The sequence below is a fragment of the Venturia canescens genome, chromosome 7, assembly GCF_019457755.1.
Source record: "Venturia canescens isolate UGA chromosome 7, ASM1945775v1, whole genome shotgun sequence".
Lineage (NCBI taxonomy): Eukaryota > Metazoa > Arthropoda > Insecta > Hymenoptera > Ichneumonidae > Venturia > Venturia canescens.
Window position 1 is genome coordinate 11,607,041 of NC_057427.1, and position 23,953 is coordinate 11,630,993.

Consider the following 23,953-nt stretch of genomic DNA (forward strand, 5'->3'; position numbering starts at 1 on the left):
GCGTCCGGAACGAGATATATTGCTATGGACGTAACAACGCCCTCTATGTTATTCTCTCTCTCTCTCTCTCTCTCTCCGTCGCTCTCTCTTGCACCTTCGAGTTAGTCTCTTACTGTACAAGTATTCGGCACGCAACTCACGCAGTCCAGTTACGACCAGTGCATCAGACCTGCATGCAATTGTTGAAATTAAGTGTCCAACGCATAAATTTCTCCGGGCACAATCATTTTTGACGTTTATCGACTCCGTGACTCCTGGAAGCGGAGCACCGTGTTTCGAAGACTGTCGAAAAACGAAGTGCTCAAAATAACTCAAAATTCTTGAGTTCGATGACGATATTCCAACTTTGAGCTCAGTTGGTTATGGGGAATTTCATCGATTTTCGGACCGAAAACATTCTTTCATTTGCTGCTTTGTTTTGTTTCAGGATTTCATCGATTTTTTATGTTTTTTTTTCCCGCAACGTCACAATTACTGATAAATTTTAAATGTTTTAAAATGGAGATAACCTTCGATAAACTGCAAACAAAAAGTGCACAGGATGCGAGAAACACGAACTCTGTACATTGGCCCCCACGATGCAGTGTAACACCAAACATTTTTCTACTCTTCATTTCTAGAGCGCGTGCTCGATCCAAAAGATCTTCCATACACGGAGAGAAAATTTCACTAAAAACTACTATGGTGACATAGAAGTAGGATTCTATATCGTAATATTTATTAATTCTTACGAACAAACATAGTAATTTTTTGTGAAGCGACTCGACGAAAATTCATGTGTGATGACAAAATAAATACATCGGTACACGTGTATACCGGTATATTATCGTACAATTGCGAATGAAATTCTGTTATTTACCATAGTAAATTTGAAGTTTGCAACGTTGGGGTCCAACGAAATGAACGAAAAATTAATTTATTATTCACCAATTTTTTATTTCACGAATCATTGGAATGTAGGTTGAAAAATTAAAAATTGCGAATCCGGTAGGGAACCGAATTCGAGATTACTGGAATTATTCGAGAGTTTTTTTTAGAACATTTCGTTGGACTCCAACGTTGCAAACTTCAGCGACATTCGATGCTTGTGTTCGAGCTCCTCAAATTTTACTATGTTCAACTGTAAATTTCAATTGTGAAAACAGTACTAAGCATAGCAAAATGGTATAATAATTCTACTTGACGCAGTTCATCATCGAGTCAACATAAATTTTACAACGTTTCCTTGGTGAACTATGTGGGAAAAAATAGCACAGTTTAAACCTTTGCCACAGCAAAATACGCAATTTAAAAATTTACATTCAGAATTTACTTGGAAATTACAATGTTTTTGGTAAAAGCATTGTAGTGTTTTAATAGAACTCCAATACCATGGCAGCATAATAATTCTTACTATTTTTTTCTCTCCGTGTATGAAAATTGATCCATTCTCATTCGACTTCCATAAATGGATGAAGATTTATGGTTCTGATGCATTTATTAAATTTCATTCGTTATCAACTTGCAGGAAATTCACGTTTGGTTGAATAACTAATGACATTTCGCGGGTACGACTGGATAAATTTGTCACGATTTTAAATAACTCGTGCGCCACTTGGTCGAGGAATCTGTAAAATAACACAATTTGACTGAACACAATGGGATATCAATTTTTGTCATATCGTGACATCGGAGTGTTGAATTCCTTCGTTATACTCGATCAATATTTTTTTTAATACAACTTCCTGTCAGCTCATTTCATTCATTTAATTTCGTATCGACGAGCCTCAATTTCATTATTTTTCTGTATCAATATTATTTTTATCTCGTGTATTTTGGTTTATTCGTCCGGACTCTTGTTTTATCTCTCCGGGAGCGGATGCGAATTGTTTGGTAAAACTGTTGGACTGTAGAGAAATGAAACGAAAGAAAGAGGGGAGCGGAGGGCAATTTATATGAAAAATGTGAGAGAAAAAAGGTTGTTCGATAGGATATGAAAAGGCTGTGTGAGAATCTCGAACTTTGAACAAGGCTCGAGGTGAATTTTCCACGGGGACAAACACGAACGCTTCATCATTTCTGTGGCGAGAGGGAGCAGCGGCTTCGCGGAAGCCAACAAACAAGAGAAGAGTTCAAATTTCATTTCCGCAACTTCTTCATCCTCCGATGGACCCAAGTCCATTTTGAGAGGATGTAAAAAGAAAAAGTATCCGTCCGCGCGTAGCGTTGAAAAATATATTTTATCTCGAACCGTGAGGAACTTGTTGGCAAATCGATTTCAAATAAGCGATCAGTCGGTAGTGCGATCATCGAATTCTCATTTACAAGAAAAAACTTTATTTAGGATTAAGCTAATGTTTTACAGAGCTGGACCAGTTGGACGGGAATCCTCTCTGAGGCGAGGGCAGGAAAAGCTCGAATTCTAAATCCCTTCGTTGATTAATTTATTCAATGAACAAATCAATCGCGAGTATTTGTCAAGGATTTGCTGAAGAAACTCGAGGTTTTCCAATTTTTTCTCTATCTCCGTGTCTCCATTGGCAAAAGAGCTCGAGAATTCTGAAGAGGGCGTGAATAACAAAGAAAGCCAGAGAGCGAGCGCAAGCACGAGGAGTTCACATCGAGAATGGGGTTCTTATTTATTCAGAAGCTTCTAATAAGAGCCTCTCGAAACGCGGAGAGCCGTCCCGCACACATAAACATACTTCACATCCTTTATATACAGTTTCGTCCACAAGGGTCACGCGCGTTTGAGGAGTCCGCAATTCAAGAGAACCCGGACGACGACGAAACGGATCCGGATTAATTCTGGAGTCATAAGAAGCGAAGCGTTGGGAGACGAAAGAAGCAGAGTCGGTGACGCGAATTATTCCAAAGGCCGTTGTCCCGCGATCGGTTAACTTTATATGAGAAAAGTCCGACGCACATTGCCGAGCGAGTGGCTTATTTAGTCGCCTAGAAAAACACACGGCGATTGGCCTTTCTTTTTTCAGGAGGTTTCTCTCCCTTTCTCGATCAACGAGGCAGTCGGCACGCGCACAGAGGGAAATTCATTTCCGGGCATCTAGAAACCGTCCAACTATGTCGCAGATCCGCATATACGATTCTACAAATAAATGTGCACGCTTGTGCATATTCACGTATAATATTGTCCGTAATGCAGGAAAAATTAGTGCACAAGGTTAACGAGTGTCTGACAGAGCGCACTCGCGTCGAGAGATGAGCTTCGCGAAAAAGTTCAACTCCGCCCGTTCAACTGCTTCCACAATTTCTTTCCTTTTTTCTTTCATTCCGACAGCAGACTCGAGTCCGGGAGGCAACCCCGTGCGATGCCGAAAGCTTCGACGACTACCGAATTAATTATACGTTCCCAGTAAACTCTATTCCTCTCCCTCTCCCTTTTCCCTAATGTCATATTGCTGCTTTGCTAATTCTTCATCTCACTTCATCTCCTTCTATCTCCCCTTCTTTCTCTCGTTTCAGCTCAACGAGAATTAAATTTGTCACGAAATTTCATTAATTTCCTTGCACCGACGTCCGAGCGCAACGCAAATACACGTAAATATGTGTATGTGTGTGTGTGTGTGTGTGTGTGGGGGGGGGGGGGCTGCATGCGCGCGGGGTTGTTGAAACGTTGACGCCAGGCCGCATGACGATTTCGTTCAATTTAAATTCACTCGTGAGAGAGAAAAGGAGAAAAAGGGAGTGATGGGGAGAGTTACGAACTGTGCGAGCAGCGAAACACCGAAACGACCTGCCGCCTGTCTCTTCATCAACTTTCTCTTCTCAATGGCTATCCGTGTACGCGCCGTACGCGGTTGAACCCTCGAAGTTATTCAAATTACGAGGAGCCTCAGCGCGCTAAGTAATCAAGTTTTATTTACTAAAATAATTGAGTTTTATTGGAGTTCGTTGAAATTTTACGTCTCCGATAAATATTGTCGATTATTTGTCAAATTCTTTTTGTTAATTGCTAATGCAGCTCCTGGGAGCGACGCGACGGGGTTGCAGAACTCGTGTCACGCGGCTTTAACCAACTCGCGGGAGGACGGAAATATTTGAGCGTCACTTTTATAACGACGCGTCATCGAGGCACGTCACTCGTCTCATCATTTCGACGCTGATACGCTTGATCGATTGACGTGTTTCACACGATTCGAGTGCACTCGATTCAAACGTCGAGTCTCTCGCGGCCGGGCCGGCTCGTCGTCGCGTGGCAAAAAAATTATTTTCACTTACTTTCACTGCAGTCGAGTGATATTTTCGCCAAGATTTCTCACAATCCTCGTCGGTTTACACGTATATTTAGCTCGAACAATTATTCATAGATTTCGTGCTCACTCGTCTCGACCTTTGTCAATAAAGCACACGGCGCATCTCGATCGTTTGGTCCTCCTTGCCATCATTTTTTTCTTTTTCCTTGTTTTTCCTTCCATTTTATTCACACGAAATTGATAAGCTATGCATTTTTTATGAGATTGGGAACGAAGAGTTTCGAGTGTACGTGAAATTTGGTCTACTCGTGGGAGAGAGTTTTGAAGCGATTATTACGGGTGTTGGAACGGAGATATATCGACGTGCCGTTAGTGGTTATCGAGAAAGCGAGGAACAAAGTTTCGGAGAATTTATGAAAAAATATCGAGCACGGATCACGTCCGAGGGAGAACGAGCGCTTGTTATTATGTTTCGATGATGTTGCCACGGCCACTTCTCACCCCAATTGCGTGGCTCAAGTTTCCACGACCAGCGCACGCACGCCCATTATATCCATACATTTATGAATTCTGATCGATGTATAACGAGGAAATTGTTGACGAGTTTCATCCTCGTACGTCAGCTCCATCCAAGCACTCCAAAATAACCGGTTATACTGCCATTTTAACCCTTTAAATCCCATGGAGTATCAAAAATAATCCAATTACCGTAGAGTCGACGATTGCCAACCGATATCGAGTTGCATCCTCCTAATTTTTTCTTCGTTACCTGAAATTCGAAGAATTCAAGAGGAACCTCGTCAGAGTTGCCATGTTTCGAATTTTTCTACATATTTCAACGTTAAATTCTCCCCAAGCAAATTTCGAATAAATGTTCCGATGAAAATCCACTCTCGTTTTGCCCAGTGCTCGCACAGATTTGACTATTTCAATGCTGCCCGATCGATCGCTCTCTTTTTATTCATCGAACGTTGAAATCTCCACGCAGTTATGAAACAACGACAGGGAGGAACGAATGAGCTGACCTAAAAGCAAAAAACTTTGCGGTTTCGAGCTTCGAATTGATGAACTCAGGGACGATCTACTGCAGGAAAAGGGGCACCGAATCAGACTTTTCATATCTGTATGGGAAAACGAACGCAAAGAATTCGCTCCAAGACACTCCGGAAGTGTAACACTGTCGATCCATCCGCTCGTCTTCTGCACCATTTCGTTCGTATATAGGTCGGGATACTACGATATAAATATACTCGAGGCAACTTTTGTTCAGCTTTTGACCTCGCAGTTTTCTCTCTCTCTCTCTTTCCGTCTTCGTTTCTATCTTTGTCTTTCTCGATACTAGATCTCTCTCCCTCGTTCTTTCTTATTATGATTATCTATCTTTTCCTCTCTCTTTTGCTTCCTCGGGTGGTTTCTCGGATCAGATTACCGGTGGTTGGTCCCACTTCTGGTTCCGCAGCTTCAACAACGAGCGCAGAGACGGCAGAGAAGCACCGAGGGTTTTCAACGTTGCACTGAGAATTGGTGTCGTAAAGGGAATTGACCTCGCGCGCAGCACGATGACAAGAATATGTAGGCTATTCTACGCTCGCAGTCAACTCACCCCTGGCACTATCCTTTCTCTTTATATCCTCACGATCAAGACCAAGAACCTCGCCAATTCCAAAATTTCGTTGTCCGAGTAAAGAGCTTTTGATCGACGCGATGATTTTGGGTGGCCAAATACTTTTTGGGATGTCAAATAAACTACATCGTTGCCAACAATCTTTTCGTTCGAACTTTTTTCAGTGTGTTTGCGGTGATCTGCATAGAAAATCTTTACGAACGAACTTGGCTCGTTATAGACGGAACTATTTACACGGAGAAAAACCTTCATTTCGTGTCCGTTAACGAACGAGATTTCAAAATGTTTTTCAGAGTTCATCGGATTTTTTGTTCTTTCAAGTGTTCGAATCGTTGCTCTCTGTTTGGATCTGAACGAATCGAAAACACGAGCTGCTTCTCGGGGGGGGGGGGGGGGCTTTTCGTGGGGAATCCTCGAAATCGAATAATCGAATTTTTCAGGAGCTTTTGCAACTTTGCTTCAATAATAATCGGCTGAGAAATCGAACAGAAAGGAATCCGCTGATAAGCTGATCGGAGCACGAAGAAAATTGCTTTTTCTTTCACTCTTGATATCTCAGTTTTTGCAGAAACGGTGTCGCGCGCGAGGTACGACAAGTCGGAAAAAAATCGGCAGGGATCGACTGAACTCGATTTCTCAAAGCCTGGAAATTCCCATTGCGAGCGAAAGGAACGAATTGGCCGAAAGTCAAGATTGATCCGAGTGCTTCAATGGCGAGTAATTGCGTCGGTACACCAATTGAAGTTTATTTTGGCATTAAAATGATTTGGGTAACGAAATTGCGAGGAAGTCGAGGGCTTCGTTAGTTTATGAATAGTTTAGAACAGCGTTTCCGTTGTTCTCGCCTCGTCCTCCCAAACATTTCGGTATCAAGGTGATTCCAGGAGGGAAATCCACCCTCGCAACCGTTATTGACCTTCGGGCTAACCTTAAACCCGATTATTCCGGGGCTGAGGTTTTCCTTCGTCGCTTCTCTGTAGCCGTCGACCTTTCAAAAATGGAATTTTCTGTCTCCAACAAACTCTCCCCCTCTCGGTCTCTCCGTATATATTTTCACCACTGGGATTCTCGTCAACCCCGTCCCCGTTGAGCTCAACAATAAAATCAACCTTTCTACCTGACTCGCCAATTATGGATAAATTGTCGTTGAACCTTTCCGGACGATAAAATTCACGATTCCTGCTCGTTTATCTCGATTTTCATACAGGGCGCAGCTGCATCAACGTATTTTTAATTAAAACAAAACTTTCGTATTACAAAACTGCGAAAATTTATCAAGGGAAAAGCTTTTCCAATCAGATTTCCCAGAAGTAACGAAAATTTGACATTTCATTTTTCGTGTTTTACTTCGACTATACTTTCCAGTTGATAATCTTTTGCTTTTCCACCATGCAAGCGCGAGTCTTCCGGTTCGTGCACTTCCGCGTCGTTTTCTTTCAAGCTCGATTCCGATCCTAAAGAAGCAGCGGTTGCTCGCCCAATTCAATGAAAATTCAATCTTCCTTACCAGTTATTATAACGTTGTACTTCTTCACCAGCGATTTGTTCGGGTCGATCTCGACCTGACACTTGTAGAGGCCCGAGTCCCTCATGGAGGCGTAGGTGATCTGCAATCTCCAATTGTCCGGATATCTGCAGCGAGATGAAACAGAGATCAAAGAAATTCGATGTGAGAAGAATTCGCATCGATGTGTATCTCATTTCGTCGATTCCCTGCGCTCGCCACGAGGTACTCTATCGAGGGATTCGTGGTTTATTGGGTTCGAGATAAAGCGAAGCTATTCGTGGTGACGCCTGTGCGCAGGAAAAGTTTCCTTCCTTTTTCCCGCAGGCTTCGGAAGGAGAAAAAATGTTTCTTCAAATAAACAAGAATGAGTGGCTTCGTAAGATTTCGTAATCCCGTGCTCCAGCGACAGGAACGTCAAGGCGTTAAGGAGAGAGCGAGGGTGACTAAGATTGAAAAATACTCACGTAAATTTGAGGCTTATTCTTCGATCGACGCTGTAAGAAGCTTGATTGACGGTGAGTAGTCGAAAGGAGTCGATGTAGTGACGGAGCCAGGTGACCTGAGCAGAGTGGTAAAAAAAGGGGACGAAGAGAAAGAGATAAAAGAGTAAGTAAATAAATATTGAGACGAGTACACGTGACCATTATATTTATTCAACTCAGGAACAACTCCCTCTTTTTATTAAGTCTTTCATGCATATTCCAGCTGAATTAAAAGACAATAAATCTGGAACACGTTAGCATTTTTTGTCCCCGACCCCAGAATCAAAGCCCTCGGTGGAAAGAGAAATTCGCGATTTACTTTTGTCCTTTTTCCCTTCGCATGGCAGTACAAGGAGAAAAGAGAAGGAGAGAGAGAGCCAGAGAGACGGACTTGTGTGTGTTCCGTAAGTCCCTTCGTTATCCTGGCCCCTCTGCGCGTGTGTTTGTGGATGCTGCATGCCCTCGTGCCAGTAACAATAATATTTATGGATATCACGCACGGGGGATTGTGGAAGAAAATAAAATAAAACGACTCCGGACGACCGCGGACTGTTTGCTGGCTCGGGTATGTGTTCGAAATAAAAAAAGTACGCGAAGCCGGAGTTTAAGAGGGGGTCGAGGCTGCGAGAGGGAAACCTGAAGAGGGCGGAAGGCAGAGAGAAACGAAAACAGAGCAAGAGAGAAGGGAACGCTCCAAATCGTATGGAGGCAGAGGGATGACCAAAGTTCGTCGCCTGGTACAGTGTCGAGCTTCCCCATTGTGAACTCAACTTACTCAGAGAGATACACTCCGTTTATTTGCCTCCTGTTATACCAGCGCTATAGAGATGCTTGACTGCGGAGTCGTCCACGTCTATATGTATTCGAAGCGTATTGTAGTACGTCGAGAGAGTCACACACGTGATATCCCTGCGACGCGAGTAGCCATTAGTTATGGAATTGAGCTACGAAAACAAATAAATAAAGCCGAGAGCTACCAGTGTGACTAGAGCAAAGCGATTACAGCTGGGAACACGGAAGCGGGATTCAGATTAAAAATAAAAATGGTACGCCGAGCGCGGAAAAAAGTGGCAGAGAACTTTCATACGGAAAATTAACGAATTACAAACAGTTTGAAACGATGAGACTGTTTGTTACAATATTTCTCGAGTTCATTTCAATTCAGGCTTCACACAAGGCCGAAAAAAAAAAACAATAATAATTTGACTCGACTTTGACTGAGAGAAATGAAAAGGATAGAAAAAATAATATTGAACGTCCCAGAAATATTGAAAATTTTTGTAAAAAAGTATCTGTGTCAGGAGATTCACATACGCATGGCACCGCGACCTCAAAAATGTATACTTAACATTTGGAGAATGCTTTTTGTATCGGTATACATTTATAGAATATGCATTTACTTTTGGTACGTGAGGGTAGAAGAAATCCGGGAGGCTTTGCCAGATTCCCGGAAATGCTTGTTTTCATTTCTCGACGATTCGGAAAGGGTAGGAAAAGCTGTTGGTAGGTTATTGACGAATAAAAGGACGAGAGGCAGTTCCTCGGAGGTTGGAGTTCGACTCGAGTTACGTCCTTTTGCTTACAAGCATACTAAATATGTGTATACATATATATTCAGGATGTGTAGCACCCTCGACAGTTTTCACAGAGCTTTCGAGCCCTCCAACCGTTCGCGACACCATCCACCTCTCACATCCTTCTTCCATCAGTATCGCATTTCGTATTCCGGAGAATACGAATCTCGGAGGAATTTAAAGCATCTGGAAGCGCGGTTGAGAGGTCGCGAGGAAAAAAAGGAGCGAGAACACACACCGACAGGAAAGCAGGCTGAAGGTTCGGGGCACAAAACGTGCGGTGCGGCAGGAGTCCGAACTCAGTCATTCCCGCAGATATAGCCGTGTAAAAAACTTAGAACTCCTTCCCAACTCTCCCTCTCGGTTTCCTCCTTCCCACTCTATTCGCGCCACTCGACGAATGCTCTCGACTCTCCCTTACCCAACCCCTTAAGAGATGAACGATATTTCTCACGTTCCCAATTCCAATTTTATAATTAGCTTTTCGTTAATCGACTTTTTCTCTCTCGATCTTTTCTCTGTACAAGAAAATTTAACTGCCGCCTCTCTTTTCTCTCCCGCTCTCTTTCGCTCCTTCTGCTTTTTTCTGTTTTTCTCTCTCCTCGCGGGCGTCTCAGTCAAGATTCCAAAGCGCGTGATGGCTCGACGAAAATATTGGAATTTAATAATCGACCTAGTTTTAATCAACGATAATAACACGCCTCGAAGCTCGTTCGCGAAAGCCCCTCGAAATACATTATTTCCTGAATGATTGAAGTGTAATTAAATATATTGACGATCGCGATTCGGGGGGTGCGAGTGCTCCGGAACTTTAAATTGAACTTAGCCATTAATTTTGAAGGAATGGGAACAATGAATAAACTGACCGTTCGATTACCGAGAAATCCGATTCGACAGTCGAGCTGAACGGTGCTGCCGATCCTCTTCGTCACGTTTTTTCCGTCTTCCTTGTCCAAAAAGTAGGGTCCAAATTTACCAAAAACGCTGGGCACACTCGACAACAAAAACCTGTCGAAGCTCTGTCTGGTGGTGGTTGGAAAGTCGAGTTCATCGGGTCGGTCCATGTCCGTGATGACGGAAGGTTTGATCTCGTAAAATGTTTTGTTTGATTTGCCGTCCAAAAAATTGATGAGTGGTTTCGAGGCGTTTTTCGTGCTCGGATAACTCGATTTACCGAAACTTATTTGATTAACCCCGAGCTGGGAAGTTTGAATTTTGTCGTTGAAACGAGAAGTTTCTTCGTCTTGAAGAAGTTCGTCTTTGCGAGGGAAATGATCGAAGGAGGAAGCACCCGAGCCGCTTTCAGCTTGTTTCTCATTTTGGTGACTCGCTCCGTGGGACGATCGAACGCGAATGGCTTTGTGATTATCCAGCGAGGCGATACCGTTGTCGATGGGATTGCCATCACGGACGTTTGCTCCACGCTCCAAAGTATCCGCTCCGACAATCGGAACTTCCGGTAAGGATTGGTGAGTGATTTGCCTTGTTCGCGGGGCCGTTTCTTCGGTGAAGATGTCGGGCTCCACTGGAGTCTCGTGTTTCCGAAGGGTGAGCTCGATCAAAGTTCCAGGCGTTGATACCCCGCCGACTCCCTTTAACAAACCTAAATCACCGACTCGGTTCTCCTCGTGGTGCTCGGAGCCGCTTGGATTTCGATCTCTCGATAAGTTCCCCTTTGCCACATAATTCGTCAGCTTGTCAGTCCTCGAATCGCCCGAGGCGAAGCGTTTTACGTCCCCGTCTTCGCGGTCGTTGGCCCGACCGATTGGAGGATTCTCGGTGACATCGATCATCAGTACTTTGGAGTGTTTCAACGGCGAGTAATTAGCCATAAATGGATTATCCGCAGCGTCCGAGTTTCCCCGTTTCCGTGATATTGTTCTTGGTGCTGAATTGAAAATGAGCTCGCTCGTATTCTCATTGTGATACCGCTTCGTCGAATTACCATTCGAATAGTTGCTGCTCACGGGCTCAGGAATATTTCTCATTATCTGTGACTCGTAACGCTCCGTTGCTCTCCGAAAACTCGCATCCGCGAAGCTTCCGTTAGCAGAGACGCTTTTATTCGTTGTAGATGTCACCGTCGTTATTCCGTGGCTCATTGTTATCGCTGACTCAACGGTGCTCGATCTTTCCTCGTTCGTGATTCTCTCGATCGTCAACTGCTTTTCCTCTCTCCTTGATTCCTTATCGTCGTGTCTACCCAGGGATTTCGTTTCTTCATCTTCTCCGATAGTTTCACGTTTGCGACGTCGATGACGGCCACCATCACGGGCACGGGGAGAAGCATGAGAACGATGAGCAGTGAAGGATCGAGGCGTTGGAGCGACCCTCGTGAAACTCGAGCCGGGAGAAGCCACAGTGACGAGAAATTTTTCACGAAACTTCCGCGACGAGGAAGCGACAGTAACGACATTCGTATTCGATCTCACTTTGTACCGTGATTCTTCGTCCCCGAAACTTCCCGATGCATTACCCTCGGACCAATTATTCGATGGATACTTCAATGATCTCTTCAAATTGACCGCTGGCCTCCTCGGCTCTTCGGACGACGAGATCAAATGCTCCCCAAATCTCGAAACTTCCGTTCCTCTTTCGTCCCTACTTCGACGATCCTCCTTTGCTCGAGCTATCGGAGGATGGGAAAATGCCCAAAGAGGAATACTACTCGATGTCTCGCCCCTCGACGAGCTGTCTTTCCTATCGCTCTTGATCTTAACGAACCTCCTACGCGTTTCCTCGTTCTTACTTCTGCTCACCCTGACCACTGAGACAGGCCACGAAATTCCACCTTCCGGAGGCTCCTTCGAAACGCTCTCGTTCCTTCCTGCAACACACGTTTCCATCACTCACTAATTGCTGGAAATTATTTCCTGAGTTTGCGGCCTCCAACACCAACAACAGTTTCCACTCGTTCACGCGTGTGCTCTAAATCATTAAGATTTCTGTGTTTAGCATTTTCATCGGGGTTTGCCAGACCGATCGTTCCGCTTTACAAAGTACAGTATTGAATGACAAATATTTAGTCAAATTTGCGAACAAAATATTGCTGCTTTTGACGAGCATCTCCATTTAACGAATTAAGGTTAAGGCATGCACAAAACGATTTATCTTAAAGATTAAACGAAATTGGTAATGAGCACTCGTATAACCTCGCATTTGCTTACTTCGTCATTTCGTTCTTTTTGGCTTGGTTCATTCCTGTCACAGCCTTCTGTCTTTTTATTAATACTTTTTTCTCGATCCATGTCCCTGTGCGTTTTCCCTTTGCGCTCTCTAATGCGATTTTTGACATAAAAAACGAATGAAATTTGGGGTTCGGTCAGTGACGGATCCCCGATTAATGAATGGCTTGCAATTCCATTCGCCAAAAGATAAGTTGAAAAACTGTATTCACAATTTCGAATTAATAACTCTGAAATTAATTTAAAGTGATTATATCTTTAATTAGGGAGTAAAAATCGATCGAATTTAGACAGCCATGAAACACGCTCCTTCGGGCATGACCTACCTTAATCATTTCAAATTGTAATTCTGTTCTCCAAAGCTGCGCATTACTTCGTCCAGCAAAAGTGTATAATATTCAGTAAAATTTTGCTGTAGCCCATTGTAACATACGAGTTCCGTATTAAAATCCGCCTTTTCGACGTGAATTATTGCGGTGGTCTATCTAAATAAAACAACGAAATCAAACAATCCCCCTTCGTTTTCTTAGTTCCGCGTGCATAAATCATATTTTATGGCGTTTTCAATAAAACGTAAGGTGAATTGCGAGAATTGAATTGAATCTTCCTAAACGTTGCAAAACTCTAAAACGGAGTGTTTGACATCAATTATTCACATTAAACTTTTCATCAAGTAAGAATCAGAGTGCAGAGGTTTTCTCCAAACAAGCGAGCAGCACTGCGTTGGGAGGCGACGAATGGGAATAAAATTGAAATGTTACATCGCCGGTATCGAGATAAACATGGAGCGTAACATCGTAAATTATGGAGGAGAAAAGAGAGCAAAAAATAAAAATAAAAACAAGAAGAAGAAAAAAAAAACAGAGTGTATCAGTTTAGATCGCGCGAAATGTTGTACATTCAGCCACTCCCGCTAACGTAAGGGATACAGGAACGTGTCTGGGGTTATTTCGAAACACGTCCCGATATATCGGCATCGAATTTGTTTGTACGAGTCCAGGATATTGCAGGTTCCCACGATTCTGTGCAATTCGGCGGGAGGGAGAGGAAGAGCGCTACGCAACCAAGCCCCGTTCCCCTTTTCATTTCTCGTGCTCTTTTTCTCTCTTTCGTTCTCTCTCCGTTTTCAACCTCTGACGCTTTTCACCCCTTTGCACAGTCCTTTTTTATTTCACCGGTACTTCCGGCTGTGCTCTCGCTGCTCGCTTGTATGTGCAGCAGTCTCGGGGAAAGCAATTTCGAAGGCCAAAGTGTTGGGCACGCGTGTGATCGATCCTATCTAACTGTAGGTGAAGCTATACGACGTACCGGATGGATACATTGCCTCAACCAAGAAACCAGCTCCACCATTTTTCCATCCAAGATAAACTATAGCTAAACGTGTACGTATATATGCTTGCACGCATCGATGTGTCTCGATAATATGTCGGATTGGCTTCGGTGAGATCGAAGTCTTTGTCAAAGATATTGTTAGAAGTGAGAATGACAAGACAAGAGAACGAAGGGGAGAACGAAACTGATGATTTATGACGAAAGGTTGAAAGTAAATTCCAGCACGCGCTGTTTGTCCTTCGACTTCTTTTGACTTCCCAAGGGAACTGAATTCTGCGACGTTTTTTACATTTTTTATCTCCAAATTTTTCATCCCATTGAGTCCTTCGAGTGCGAGTGTGACAACTTTCGACGTTTTTTTGTTCACGCAGGTTTCGATCGGACTTTCGTTTGTTGGCGGCGGAAAGGATTCGTTTGAAGGATGGGGACTCGTTCCATAGCTCCGACTCACAAGGCTTTTGCTACAAGCCTCTTTCACTAATGACGAAATGACGTTGAGGGGCGCGCTTTAATGAAATAATTTTTCGTACCTGGAGTAGCTGCCACCAGTAAGGAGACTAAGGCGATTACGCCAAATCCCGAGGTACCTAGCCGCATCTCTTCAAAAGGTTTTAGCGACGATTCTCCCTCAGCCTTCGGGTGCCTCCTCCGGAATTTCGTTCATCATTGAGCCTGCAACAACAAGACAACGAAAAATTTGAACATTCGTCATCGCAATCGCATTTTCTTGGATTGTTTTTTCTTCTCCCCGAGTATAATTGACGAATCGATGATTTATCCTCGACAAGGAATATTACCAGGGGTTCGAATCATTCTCATGCTTCGCGATGAGAAACCGGAGCAGCAGAAATTCAGCCGTTGGCTATACTCCACGAGGCCAGTACTTGGGCAAACGTGGACCGTCCGGTTTCGATGGTACGATTTCACGTCCAACCGCGCGCTCGGATATTTGAGACCAGGAGAGAACTTAACGTGATATTACAGATTCTAAGTTCTATATGAGCGAGGAAGGCATTCGAGACAGATATCACGCAGTTCTCTCTGGTGAACGAGGGATACGAAACCAGTGAAAACGGTCTCTCCGACTGCATGGTCAGTGTGGATCTTCCTACGTTGCTGGAGGCTGTGAGCAAACACGCTAAGATCGTATACCGAACGAAAGGGCTCGTCGAACACGCTGTGGCCAATATTTTCCTCCGAAATTCAATACCAAAATCATTATTATCTTGCCACAACTATTGGGAGTAGAGGAAAAAATTACTGGGGAGAAAGGCACAGGAGGGTAGAGAAAAAAATTGAATTTCAAACGGAAACTGGCCCAATTAACTGGCCGATTAATTGGCCAACGAGGCTTTTTGTTGGCTTTCCTACGATAAAAGGAGGAAGCTCAACAAAAATAGTGTGCTGAAGCCAGCGAAGGTGCGCGTCGTTTCCAGCATTGCAGCACGAAGACAAAGAATCAAAGGCAAAAGCTATTGAGAAAATATCGATGTGCCCATGCCCCCAAGAACCATAAACTCTGTTTCGTAGTTTATGGCAATAAAAGTTGTTCGAGTGCCCCCACTCGAGGTGGAGAATCAGTCCAGTAAAGTTCAAGCCAAAACGTCCGGATGTCCAAAAATTGATCGAATTTTCTGACATGCTAATATGTTTCTGTTGACAGACGAATGCTTCAGTTTTATCGAGAAACTATTTGAAGCGATACTCGATGTTACTCAGGGTTCTTCGAACCTTTTGATATTCGTCGCTTTGAAATATTGGCAAACGTTTAAAAACCCTGAGGAAGTTTCGACCTTACGGGCCCATTGTGCTACCAAAACTTCTTAAAGAGTCAATTCTTTTGGGATGACATAGATAGAAATACGGCGTCGAGCGTTAAGGCATTACACGCGTCCAGAATTTTTAAAAAATCGATTTTTCTTACAGATTATTATTCTCTATAGTTTTGGGCGTATTTCTGTGAAAGTCGATTGTAAAAATTGTCTATATATCGAAAGTTATTACAGAAAACGTGACTGCCCGCAAGCAGAGGGCCCGATGCGCACTCGAAACTTTAAATACATTTTTCTCAAAACTACTTTTTCTGGCACGGTCTGCATGATAATTCATACAGCTTTTAATATTTTTTGATGCTTTTTTTTTTAATACGAAATTGTTTTCTCTATGGTCTGTCGAGTCGGATTTTTGATATTGCGATTAAAAAATGTTACCAACATAATTAAAGTGTGACATATTTATGACACAAAATGCACACTTTTTTAAAACTATCATGAACTGTTAAATTTTTCGAATTGCAAAAATTCGGCTCGACAGACTATAACTACAACTTTATTTTACAAGAATCTTTCCATTCAATCATTAAGGAGAATTCATTAAGGAGGGTGAATCGCGACAATACAATATTGCCATGCTAAGCCATGTCAAAAATATTAAGAATTTCAAAATAATAAGAATTTAATGAAATTTGGTAAATGTATTCTTTAAAAAGACACAAGACAATATAATTTTTTTAAGATTTTTCTATCACGTAGCTCGCGAGTAATTGAACACTAAAGTTCACGTATACAAGCATAGAGTTTGCATAAAGTTATACACCTCGTGCATAAGAACTTCGATTTAACGCTCAATTATTTGATAACCATGTAGTAAAAAAATTTGAAAAAAATTGCATTTGTATACTTGATGCCAAAGAATGTTATCACCAAATTTTATCAAATTCTGATTATATTAATTTCGTGATCCGCCCTCCTTAAGACGATATAAAAAACTGACGGTGTATAATACGATTCCTGTAACAACCGTCTGCGAGTTCGTGACGAGTATGAAAGCAGTGAGAAAAAATGAATGAATAAACTACGAGCTGAATATTCTGCGGTGGCTCTGACAAGTAATTTTATATTTTTTCATTTTTTTTTACAACTCCTTTTGTTATAAAAGTTTGACGATAAATATTGTTCCCAGAGTATGTCGACTTTGAAAATACCCCCAAGGAGAGTTTCCAGTTGCATTTCGTTGGTTTTGTTGAATGTGTGTGGACGTGTGTGAGGCCGTGCGACTCGGCGATGTTACACAGTGGATCGTGGCAGTGGCAGAGCAGACGCAGTCAAGCTCGAAAATTTAAGCCACCATCAAGTACGAAACGAGGTAATAGACGCGCGGAGGAGTTGAATGGGTTAAACTTCTTAATTATCTTACGAGCTGCTACTATATACCGGGTGTGCACTCTCGTAACGGCTTAATATTCAAGCTTTCTCTCTTTCTCGAACTTCTCAAGCTCCCTCCTTTTGCATTACCGCATTCGTTTTGTCTCCCTTTTACCGCGTTTTCTCTTGTTCTCTCTTCACGTCGTTCCTGCTCGGATTCGCAAACTGTACATTTCGGCTCTATGGCTATACCTGCGTCGCGTTTCCAATGTCTTTAGCTATGTTTCTCCCTCTCTCTTTCTCGCCTGCTCACTATCGTTGCACTTTCGAAAGCTTGGTGGAGAGAACGCCGAGGGAAAGTCGTCCGCCATTCGCTCGTTGAACGATAGGCTAACTTTGGAAAAGGGACGCGGAAACTATTACGACTCGAACCTCGTTTTTCATTGTGTGTGCGTCGGTTTCTCTCTTTCTCTCTCTTGGTTTCTTTTCTCTTTTCTTAACCATCTCGATTTCACGACGAGTTCCAAAGGGCCGTATCGTTTCCTGGGCTCCGATACACTCCTTTTTTCTCCTCATCTTACGCTCGTATTTTCAAAACGTTTGACTGAAAAACTCATTCTCGGAGCGGGAACGTGGCAATTTCATTGAACAATAAAACAAAAATCTTCTACTTCCTTCTCTTTTTCACACGTCGAGCCATGGGGTGCCGGCTTTAGTGAGAGAAGTGTGCCAATCCAGCCAAGATTTTCTCGATAAAGTCGCGAAGCGTGTGACGGACATTTTCAGATCGCGCGACATTCGGCAATTCTTTACACATACGCGTGGAGAGGCCCGCGAATTTTCAAAAGAAAATTGGATGTTTCTTGCTCAATGCATATGTGAATTCATTTTTTTCGATTATATCCTCGAAAAAAAAAAAACACCTTGACGCGAAATTTATTCTCACGCACGAAATAAGCATTTCTCCCGAGGCTCCAAGCACAAAATCTTTCAACGAAATTGCTTTTTTGAGCCGGGCTTTACTCTTGTGGAAAAAAAATCAATCCTTGTGCCGAATCGTACGTATTTCAATAGTCTGCGACCGTCACATCTCACTCCTATATCTCGTCAAACTATAAAACTGCAATTTTTATCTGAAAATGAATGAATCATTCGCGTTCGTGCGTGATTATTAAAAACTAGTGATTATAAACTTTAGTTTTCATTACGTATTTTATCGATTTAATTCGTCAGAGTTTACTTCGAATAGGAGTTTGGCACCGTCGACTATAAACCGTTGTCCAACTTCACCTGCTGTTACTTATTGTCGAAGAATAAATTTCATTTTATCGCAAAGGCTTCCCTCGTCCGAGGCGACTCTGGGCTGAGAACGAAGTCGGCCAAATCCATGGGAAACCAAGAATTAAATAACAATAATAATAATGGGATTCGTGATACAGAGAATGAAAGGCGTATGTAAACTCGATGACGTCGGAAGGAGGGTTTCTCTCGAAGCGCCAGGAACTCTGTGAGCGTCGGAGAGTTCGAATCTCGTCTTCGCGTCATTGTTCGTTGGGGAAAGATTCGGGGAGTGAGGTACGAGCGAGTCGCTCGGCTATGTCACTCCTGACGTCGGTACTAACTTTCAGTAAGTCAGAATAGAGGTCATATCGCTCGCTTGAAATCGAAAAATCTTGAAAAAATTTCAAGTATTTACACTAATTCGGGGTTTCTTGGAATTTCGACGTGAAAATTCTCAGTCCGGTATCTACGACTTTTGGGATTTGAAAAATCCAAAATTTTCTTTCTCCGTTGTTCCGACAGCAACGAATAATGGAAAAGTCAAAGATTGGCCGTTCGAAAATTGATTTTGAGAATTGGATTTCGATGAGCTGGAAACGCAGCAACGTTTTGACGTCGAATATTAAGGTCGTTCACGCACGAAACGATTTTCTTAAGTCTTTAAATTTATACAGAATTTAAATGGTTAGATAAACGTGTTTAAATATGAAGAAAAATACACAGGACCTTGGGACCATGCAATAAAAAATCGTTTATCTTTCCTTATAACGAAAATGAACGCTTCTTACGAAGTTTATGAAAAACGTATACAATAACAATGAGTAAATAATAAAAATTTGGCGACAAATTCGAGACGATTGTCTTACCAGTAATAAAGATATACTACCTTAAAGATTGAACGAAATTGGTAATGAGCACTCGTATAACCTTACATTTGTCTACTTCGACATTTTGTTCTTCTTAGCTTTGGTTCATTGATCCCTTTGTGTTTTCCCTTTGCGTTCTCTAATGCCATTTTTGACATAAAAAACTCTAGTATTTTTGCCAGGGACGAATGAAATTAGGGGTTCGGTCATAGTGACGGATCCCCGATTAATAAATGGCTTGCAATTCCATTGGCCAAAAGATAAGTTGAAAAAATGTATTCACAATTTCGAATTAATGACTCTGACATTAATTTAAAGTGATATTATATCTTTAATTAGGTAGTAAAAATCGATTCAATGTAGACACTCATAAAGTACACTGCTTGGGGCATGATCTGCGTTAAAAGGAAGTTTTGAGGCAACTAAGGCAAGAATTTCAGCGCATTAGTATACTGAAAACTGGGAGATATCCCCGCTTTTTCTTTATATGTTAACGTGAATTCTCGGGTTTTCGTGAGGAGTAGAAAAAAAAGTATTTTTGAGTATTTCGCTCGTGCGGTGAAGGGCCGCAATTATAAAAATTTGTTTCCAACACGAAGTAAACGCGCCGATTGAAAAAGATTTAGATCATAAGTTCCGTGGGATTAGTAAGGTGCGGTAAAAGCCGTCAAGGGAGGGTTAAATAGAGAAAATAATGTTGAAACATCTGGCAAAGTGTCACGAGACCTGTAGACGCAATGACCGAGTAAAAAGGCCCTCACGATAGGGTGAGAGGATCCGCAGAAAGACGGGGATGTAGAGCATAAAAAGTTTAACCCTGCGATCGCGTTAAAGTCTCGTCTCGGGTAAATTAGGAAGCCCCGAGATCGAGAATCTTCTGGCAAAGGCTGAAAAGAACGGGGGCGAGAAGGGGGTGCGTGCTCACCAGAGCGAGAGATAATTCAATCTCGTTTCGTTATCGCTCGTAAATTTCTGATCACTGCTGCTAACGATCCCAGTTTTGCGGTCGATTTAATTATTCGTCAAAGCTTCCATATCCGCGCTATCTCGATGTAAGTGAGTTCATTAAAACATATTCGTTATAGTTTTTCCCACCAAAGAACTTCGAGTAATGCTCCGAGGCGAAATATTCGAAAAATTGATCAACAAACAATCGGTAGGAAAGCCCGTGAAAAAATGTTGAAAATAGCGAGCCGATCCCCAATTAGAAAATATTTAATGGGCCCCCACAAGGTCATTCGCCGCGAGGCGATCCAACTGCTGAAAGTAATAAAATTTAACTGCGTGTGCTCAACAAATTTTCGAGCTTTAAGGAAAATCCGGAGAACAGAGTTTCCCAAGCATGCAAGGAGCAAGAATCATATCGTAGAGGTGATGAATATATCGGGCAGACGTGCAGAGTCGTCCACTTGCTTAGTATAAAGTTGGTAAAACTTTCCGCTTTATACGATCCGCGCGAGGACAAAGCTCTGACTGTTGGTACAAAACGTCAGGAGCTAGAGACTTTCCAAAAAACTCGAACGCGTCCTTGTACCGTACACGAATAAAGGTGCACATAGTAATACGCGTACAAATGAATATATAAACATATAAAAATATATTTCTGACCGCAAGCGCAGAGGCAGCTGGAGCGAGAAGCAGGAAAGTGTCTTCGTACCACGTCTGTAGCATTCTTCCTTCGCTCTGTCTCGCGTGTTTCACCTCTTTCTATTCATGCAGTTAAAAACGCGGGGGGGTGTCTTTTTATTTTGGAAAATTTCGCTTCAAGCTCCGAAGTAACGTTGCTCGCATGCTCGTGAAAGTTTGCACATTTTATCATCGTCATGTCGTCAGAAAAGGGTGTTGGTATTTTGCCTCTATTCTCTCGTGGCTCCCTGCCTCTCTTGCTCTTTCAGCCTCTCTTTGCACTCTCGAGATCCAACGAAGAGACGAGAGGAAAAAGGAGGAGCGTGTGACTCTGCGGTGCAGCATCGTGCACACACACAGGGTGTGCCATTTGATGCTCACCGGAGCACGGAGTGCTCGTCCTTTCACATGCATATGGATCTTTCCATGTCAAATCAATGTTGCGTGTCTCGCTCGTGAAAAAACAAGTGTGAACAAATATAGAAAAGTTCAATTCTCAAAGGAATACTGATTTTAAAAATTGTCTTTTAGATTGAATAGGAGAAAAAACGTGACTTGGAATCGAAGAGGAATAGCGATTTTTCGCACGTTTCGTTCGTTGAAACCGTTGATAGAAATTCCGTCGAGAGGTGCGCCATACGGGGAGACAAATAATTCTAAAAATTTGAATTAAATACCGAATTCTTCGGAGGGGTGAAGCGAGAGGAATGGCATTTGAAAAGCTGCGACGCTTTTGCACGGAATGCCTGCCACGGGCGAATAGACAGAGAGAGAGAGAGCGGAAGGGAGGGAGACTGGGACAAGTTTACCGTAACCAAGATAGGTTTGGCACTAGCCACGCAAGGCTAAATCCGGGAGCCCGAATCTACAGGGTAGAAGAAAGTGTGTATAAAGTCGTGTCGAGAGAAGCCGAACCGAGCTCCAGTTTAAACACGGTAAAATACACGTAGAGACTCAGTCGCAGATCGATGGCTGAGGAGCTTGAATACGCCCCTTTGAAAATCCGGCATTTAAAAGCCCGGAGTGAAAGATCGTCTCTTTTTCTCAATATCGCGACTGGCGCCGAGCAAATGTTCCATTTTCCATTCTTTCTTTCCCTCCTCTCTCACCGACACTCGATTCCCGAGGTTTGCCAGCGGAGCACATTCACCGGTCGAGAGTGCGCTTAACCGTGCGGCAATTCGCCCTCGCGGTGCGGAGACCGGGCGAATCGGAAGAAAGGACTACCTGTAGATTCGCGAAAATTAACATTCTCCCTGATAGCCGCGTTGTAACTTTCTGTGTTGATATATACGGAGGAAGCATTGTGCCAAGCAGCCCCCCGGCCTTAAGGGGCTGCAGTATCACAGTTTTCCCGTACAATTTCATAGACGCGCTATTCGAAACACGTAATTTGGCCGGAGCTAACGATGAAGTTAGAAACAACAGAAACGATGTTTAGTTGAATTCGGTTATAGCGCGGCAGCCCCCGCGCGACGTCGCCAGTTGTCAAATTATCACGCTCGATGTAACATCCTCCGGGATACTCAACTTTAACCAACTGTTTTCGTATTCTTCGGACTGCTGTTTGACCGAATGTGATCACTTCGGTGAATACTAATTTCGAAACAATCACTCCCATATTGAACTATTCTTCCCGCTGCCACGGTCGCCCCCCGTGGCGGCGGGATTTTTTCGCGAATTTTTTTCTCCAAGGAAATAAAACTCTGTGACAGAATTTTTCAACTCTCGTATCTCGGGTAGATTCGGTGTAAAACTACTCTCCAGGAACCCATACGTTTCTTCTTGTTTCCACGATTCTGGGTCAAAATTCTCGATCGAAAAACCAGAGGGCGTTTTGATTTGTGAAGCAGTGACTATCGCCTGAACTAAAATCATAAAAAAGTATTAAAAATTGAAGGATTTTCAAAAGTTTATTAAAAATAAAATTCTGTGTTTCAAGGCGCGAAAATTCTCCAATTTTTAATATTTCTGCTGTATTCGAATTTCAAAAGTTTAATGCCGCTGCCACACGAGGTGACTCCTTTAAGCGAGGTTATTCATATCCGGTCCGATCGAAACCGCGTCAGCCACTTCATTGATCGTCAATTCCTCCTCGTCGAGCGGCCTCGAGCTTCGAGTGATTAACACACTCCGCAACATAAATAAGTTACGGAGTAAGAAAATCCCTCATCAATAAACACCGAAGCCACATTAATCTTGATATTCCAGTGCGGATGAGAACAATAACATAAATTGAGATTAACAAGCCCTGGAATATACACGAGTGCGAAAGCTAGTCCAAGTTATAAAGGTATTCGGATACATCAAAAACTTATATATCCCTGCCGCATGTCTGAAAGCTTTTGGTTAACCAGTAAGCTCGACGGTGTCGGATTGAAAATTAGGAGCATACACGCCGAGGCAGATATTCGTCTCCGTCGTTCCGTTGATTAGCCTGATTGGGTTAGCTCGAAATTCGTCGTGGTAAGACCGGGCTGGCAAAGCAGGGAATTGAGGAAAGACGTGTATCGCTCGGTTTCCGGGGCTAACCACATCGAAACACCGCATCCGCGTGCTTCTCCACCCGCCGCAGCAGGTCGGGAGGTTCGTCGAAGCTCCGCGTTTGCTGTGTCTTTATCTTTCACTTCCGTCCCTTTTTTATCTTTTTCCCTTGGCCCTGTCTCGGCCCTCGTTCCGTCTCGACTTTATTCCGCTCTCGCCAATACTATAGCGGGCGCGTCGAGAATTCCAAAGTGAATTCGAGCCTCAAATTGACAGTTAAAATAGCTGGAAACTCTGTAACGTGCTGAAAAGTGGATAAATCGTATTCGTTGGTGAATTTCAAGCTCGTTTTATTTAAAGTACGTCCAAATTTCACTGGAATCGACTGAAAAATCACGTTTCAAATAACATGAAAATATTTAAGGAAACTAGACTGAACGTTTGGTGAACAGTCGAGAAATTAAAGCGCGCCCCGAATTTAAGTTTTCCCGAATTTTCTACTCCTCAACCCCCTTAACATCGACTCCTGAGAGATAATTCTTCGAGTTTGCAATAAGAGTGGAAACTTGAAGAAATGAAAATAAAAGCGTCCGGAAGCAAGAGGAAAGCGAAGGGATGGAAAATAGAAGGTTGAAGAAAAGACGGAACAGCTCTAA

At 42.9% G+C, this 23,953-nt stretch overlaps 1 protein-coding gene across 1 annotated transcript in view; it reads right to left on the reverse strand.

Annotated features, from left to right (window-relative positions):
• Positions 1-23,953, reverse strand: part of LOC122413607 (uncharacterized) — a 139,217-nt gene that overhangs the window by 33,322 nt on the left and 81,942 nt on the right. Inside the window, exons 2-5 of the mRNA XM_043424059.1 lie at positions 14,428-14,569; positions 10,247-12,207; positions 7,789-7,883; positions 7,325-7,449 (exon numbers count right to left, since the gene is read on the reverse strand). Of these exons, the coding sequence (XP_043279994.1) occupies positions 7,325-7,449; positions 7,789-7,883; positions 10,247-12,207; positions 14,428-14,494 (2,248 nt within the window). The 5' untranslated portion in view covers positions 14,495-14,569. The remainder of the gene's footprint in view (positions 1-7,324; positions 7,450-7,788; positions 7,884-10,246; positions 12,208-14,427; positions 14,570-23,953) is intronic.